The sequence below is a fragment of the Equus przewalskii genome, chromosome 15 (genome assembly GCF_037783145.1).
Source record: "Equus przewalskii isolate Varuska chromosome 15, EquPr2, whole genome shotgun sequence".
Lineage (NCBI taxonomy): Eukaryota > Metazoa > Chordata > Mammalia > Perissodactyla > Equidae > Equus > Equus przewalskii.
The window spans coordinates 78258189-78264188 of NC_091845.1; the positions used below are offsets into that span (position 1 = coordinate 78258189).

At 35.8% G+C, this 6000-nt stretch overlaps 1 protein-coding gene across 2 annotated transcripts in view; it reads left to right on the top strand.

Annotated features, from left to right (window-relative positions):
* The window catches only part of PLS1 (plastin 1), a 109592-nt gene extending 104213 nt beyond the window's left edge, over positions 1-5379 (top strand). For both annotated transcript variants that reach the window (XM_008507734.2, XM_070576262.1), the window contains exons 15-16: positions 3220-3344; positions 3587-5379. In XM_008507734.2, coding sequence (XP_008505956.1) covers positions 3220-3344; positions 3587-3722 — 261 coding nt within the window. In that variant the 3' untranslated portion in view covers positions 3723-5379. The remainder of the gene's footprint in view (positions 1-3219; positions 3345-3586) is intronic.
* The last annotated feature ends 621 nt before the right edge of the window (positions 5380-6000 follow it).

Here is a 6000-nt window from a genome sequence, read left to right on the forward strand (position 1 = left end):
CCTAAATCTAAGTCAAGAAATATTTAATACCACACAAGAGTATAAACTTTCAGCTATAAGATGAATAAGGTCTGAGGATCTAATGTTAACATGGTGACCATAGTTAACTTTATAGTGTATAATTGAAATTTGCTAAGAGAGTAGAACTTAAATGTTTTCACCAAAAATAAAATATGTATATATATATATAAATATGTGAGGTGATGAATGCGTTAATTAACTAGATGAGAAGAATCCTTTCACAATGTGTAGGTATATCAAATCATCAAGATGTACACTTTAAATATCTTAGTATTTTATTTGTCAACTATACCTCAATAAAGCTGGGACAAGAATGAACAATTTTTCCCAAACTTAAAAAAAACTCTCTATAGCACAATTAAGCCACTTGTCTGGTTTTGAATCATCATAGAAATATTATATGACAGGGCGGCCCAGTGGCTGAGTGGTTAAGTTTGTGCGCTCCACTTTCGTGGCCCAGGGTTTCGTGGGTTTGGATCTTGGGCGTGGACATGGCACCGCTTATCAGGCCATGCTGAGGCAGCATCCTACATAGCACAATCAGAGACAGTCACAACTAGAATATACAACTATGTACTGGGGGGCTTTGGGGAGAAGAAGAGGAAAAAAAAAAAAAAAGAAGATTGGCAACAGATGTTAGCTCAGGTGCCAATCTTTAAAAAAAAAAAGAAATAAAAAAAAGAAATATGTGAAAAGTAAGTACATAGAAATTTGAAATTTGTTATAGAATGACAAATGTTCAGTTTAATTTTAGAAAGTATAATGGTGTACATTAGTGTCATCTAGAAAGCGTATTAAAAATGTAGATTCCTAGCCCCATCCACAGATAACCTGACTCATTAATTTGAGTGGAGGGATAAATCTGTGCTTTTAACAAGCACCTCAGGGGATTATTCATGCAGGTGGTCTGCAGACTACATACTGAGAAAACAGGTTTGAGAATTTTCCAGGAATACAGAGGATACCAAAAACCAGATCCGGATTACTAGCACCAGATAGACTGAAAGACCCTAATTACGTTTACTCCTCTCCTTCTTTGTCATTAGTGCCCTGGAGTTGATTCCGACTCCCAGCGACCCTGTGCACAGCACAGCAGAACCCCCATGGTCTTTGTGCCATCCTCTCGTCCTCTGGCACTGTACCAGATGGCGCACCACTGCTATACATAGGGTTTTCATGCCCAGTTTCTTTAGAAGTGGGTGGCCAGGTCCTTCCTCCTCGTCTGTCCTAGTCTGGAAGCTCTGCTGACACCTGTCCACCATGGGTGACCCTGCTGGTATTTGAAATCCCAGTGGCATAGCTTTCAGCCTCACAGCTGCAGCTGCCACAATGTGATGACTGACACACTGGTAGTGTGGTTCCCTGACCAGGAGATGAACCTGGGCTGCAGCAGTGAGAGCGCTCAATCTTACTCCCCTCAAAAACTTTGTTTCATAAAATGAACATTCCTGAAAATGAAGAATGTAAATTTTCAAAAATTAATAAATGTAGTATTTCATAGATCAATGGCCCAAAAAGGCAGCCTGTTACACTTCTTCACATGGCTTCCAATTGTTTTATCAAACATTTATTAAGAAACACATTTGGCTAAGAACTGTACTAGATGTTTTGGCCTATTTTATCTCAGTATTCTCAAGAATCCTGTAACATTCCCACTGTAGTGATTAGCAAAGGGTGATTTTGACTTCAGGTAACAGAAACCCAATTTAAAGTGATTTAAACCAAAAGGAAAGATCCAGGGCAATAACAGAAATCCAGAGCAGGGTAGGCTCCAGGGCTGGTTGAGCCAGTAATTGAAGGTCATTCAGGACTCAGGTTTCTGTCCATCTCTGCTTTGCCATCCAAAGTGCCAACTTCACCCTAAAGCTGGTTTCTCCTCTTGGTCATAGGACAGCTGCTGGTTGGACCAGAGATTTTATCTTCTCATTCACATCCAGGAGGGAGGGGTTGCTGGCTTCCCATAGCTCTTCCTGAATAGTGAGGGCCTCACATTAAATTAAATTGAGCCCAAATTAAATCATAGTAGTAATCACATGTGATTCCTCTATTTGGTTTAGACTAGTGTTTTTCAACCTTTCCCTCATTATTGTTCCCCTAGGGAGTCTTTTTAAACATTTTCTTCCTAAATGCTTCTCCCCCATGAAATTTTAATGCCATAGATATTACTGTATGTCTTATGCACCGTATACTTCATACATAAAAGAATAAGTTTATTACCCCACCAGCCATTGAGAATTCCTGGCCTAGACTAATTCAGGGTCACTCCTGGAGCTGTGGATGGGGTCAGCTTTCCCTGAGCACATGTCCTTGTGAGGGGAAGTATGGATAGAGAGCAAAAGTGGGGGTTCTGTTAGATGGAGAAAGTAGTAAGGAGTGAGTGGATTCTGGGTAGGCCAGCAACAGTGCCCACTCTTCAAGCTGAGAGACGGAACGAATAATTTGTTCAAGTACTGATAAGTGGTAAAATCAGTTCAGACCAGGATTTCTGACTTCAACTGCAATGCTCTATCCACTAGAAATTGTTCATTTTTAGTTCGCCTTGGAGGTAACTTCAAAAATGAAGAGAACCTTGGGAATTAGAGTCATGGGTTCCATACTAGTCTCTACTCACTGGATGTGTGAACAAGTCGCTTGAGCTCTATGACATAGCTTCATGTTCTTCATCTTTAAAAGAGAGATTAAAAATTTCTTTATTACCAGGCTATTACGAGGATTAAACAAGCTGAACATGCAAAGCAACAAGAATAATGCCTTTGTAAATGTTAGTTCCTTTCCATTATTATTTTCATTTTTCTTTGTGAAAAATATTAAGTGAAGGCTTAGGAATCCATGGTCTAAGAAATACAATATTACTAGAACTTGTAAAACTATTATTTTAAAATTCATCTCCTGTTCCCTTCCAAAAGTGTTTATTTCGTACAGAATGGATGCTGCAGTTAGCATACTTTAGGGATCGTCACGTCCACAAACCTTGTTCAGATATGGTGAGAACTCTACACTGTAAGCTCTATAAAGATGGAAGGAAAAGTGTATTTTAAATGGTTTGTGATGTGTGCTGGTTGCAGAGAAGCTGAATATTAAGTATAAAGAAAATTTATAAATTGCTTTCAGTTATATGGTTATGACCAGAAGAGTCTGACATTTATGGAAATTAAACGTAAGGTGTTTATGAATGTTCATCTATTCTTGATTTTCCAGGACAAATCTATTAGCACTAGTTTACCTGTCCTAGATTTAATAGATGCCATTGCACCAAATGCAGTTCGTCAAGAAATGGTCAAGAGAGAAACCCTTTCTGATGAGGACAAGATGAACAATGCTAAGTAAGCCTTTATGGTTTATAATGGAACATAATGGCTCTTTAATTTTCTTAAATCCTTACAGGTAAGGTTACTATGTCCTTAAAATTCACATTTTTAAGCACCACTTCTATGGGAAAGGTACTCACAAACTTAACCTTCTTGCAAATTTGATCTTATCAAAATATTTCATTCTTTTGTTAAAATTTATTAAGTGAAGACACAGTGGATAACAAATACCGAGATATTTCTCTTGTCTTTTCAAGATACGCCATTTCAGTTGCTCGGAAGATCGGTGCCCGGATATATGCCTTACCTGATGACCTCGTGGAAGTGAAACCAAAGATGGTTATGACCGTGTTTGCGTGCTTAATGGGAAAAGGACTGAACAGATTAAAATAATGAAACATTTAATATGATTTTCTGCCACATTAAACACATTGAATGCCTCACAGTTTACAGAATTCTGAAATGTAGTGGGTATAAAACCAGAGATTATTTGTATGCTCAAAATAGCTATATAATTCATTAATGAATTCAATATCCTGTCCCTACTAGTTAGAATTTGTCGACCTTTTTGGATAACAGAACTAATTTACCAGTGGATACTAATAGAATATGTTCATTATCAAGCTGATATTTCATGATTAAATTATTTTTGTTTTCTGAAAGTCTCATTAAAACAAGACTAATTCATTCTTCATGGTTAAAAAAAATCAATACAAAAAAATTTTTGAAAGTGCTGCTGTGAAATGTGTTTAAATTTTTTTGTGTGTGTTAATTTTGATCATAAATGTATTCAAAGTCATAATCTACTTTAATCTTTTTGTTTTTTCCCTTCGACTATGTGAAGTGGTCTAAAACTTTTTCTGTAAATTTCTATATTGTCTACAATTTTTAAGTGACAGGTATTCAGTAACATTAAATTTTTTTATATATGACAGCTAACTCTTAATAAATCCCCTAGTCATTCTCTTGTAAAAGTAGCAGGAGCTTTTTACTTAAAACTTAATTTTGACTGCATTGATACTTTCCATATGCTACTTTGGCAATACAGTTTTAACTATGACATGCAGTGCATATATGTTGCTAGGATATTAATAAAGAGATATCTGTGTGTGTATATATATTTTGCACCTGCACTACTCAGGTTTCCTTAAATGATATGTATAATTGGTCAGTCAGCCAACCATTAAGTATTTACTGTGCCCCCATTATGTGTATAACACTTTTCAGTTTGTAAATATCTGGTCCATAAAGATTCCTTTCAGACATACTCATTTTGGATGTGCATATAGTTATTTTTCAACTGACTTCTTCCAAATATTTATAGTCAAACATTGGTTAGAGCATCTCAAAACATGTTGACACTATACTGTTAGCTTTATATTACACATGTTAATTTTGATCTATACTGAAGCCCTAAATAATTTAGACTATGCCCACTGAATATCTTTAGTAGAAAGTAACACAAAGCTAATATTCAGCATAATTTCACGTTTTTCCCACAGCCTTCTACAAATTGGCAATGTTTGGTTAATGCTTGTGTTACTTGGGCATAGCTAAGCTTCAGACCTAATTTTGTCTGAATTTTTAGCAGTAAACTAATTCTAGTAACTGAATTCAGGAATCTATTTCCTCTATCCTCCGCTGTTAGTGCCAGTGAGCAATACTGCCGTGCAACAAAAATGCTGTCACTTTATCTCAGTGTGATGAGTAGTCTGAATTTCCTTTCTACCATGTATTAAAACATACGTATTCGTAAGAGTGAGACTGTTCATGTGTAGAATTTTTTAAATGAAATCATCAACAGGTGGAATTTTCAAATACATTCTTCTACAAAAGAGATTTTCTTTCCTTTTATATTTTGACGATTGTTTTCTTATATGAAGATTAAGATATGTTCTTGCTCTTTTGTGAGATTATTTAAATCATGTTTCCCCTTTTGATTTTTTCCCCATTATATTTACTAAATTATGTGATTTACATGAAATTTGGCACTTTAGAGTGTTCTTTTTCTCACAGATCACATTTAATAAAAATTCTGTGTATGTACAAATGCGTCAGGATTTATTTCATTTAAAGAAAAATATACAACCTTGAAAATTAATCTATCGTAAGCTTATTTTCTAGAGAAGAACAATTCCTAAACTAATTAGTAAAACAAAAAATTTTTATTAGATTATTTTTGGAGGACTGAAGGTGGTTCTGTGGTTCTTTAGTATGAAGAATTTTAGTAAAGACCAAATGCATGATTACTACAAATTTAGTTTGTGCTGTAATAAACTGAGTGAATGTATGATCCAGGTATGATGCTAGACACTCGAGATTTGGTTGAGAAAAATACAAAGTTTCCTGACCTCATGAATCTTATATTGTAGTAGAGAGCGACAGACGATAAACAAATAGGAATTTTAGATAGTGATAATGCAGTAGGAGAAATAAAACAGGGTAATGTGATAGAGACTGACTTGGGAACTGCGATGAAGATTATTTTTAGTTTGGGTGGTCAGGGACGGTCTCTCTAAATAAGTGATACTCGTACTGAGATAGGAATGATGAGGAGGAGCTATGTGATAAGGGTTCAGCAGGGGGACAAGTGCAAAGGCTCTGAGGCAGGAAGAGTCTTGCAGGTATTTTAGGAAAAGAAGTAGGCAAATGTGGCCCAAGAATAATGAGG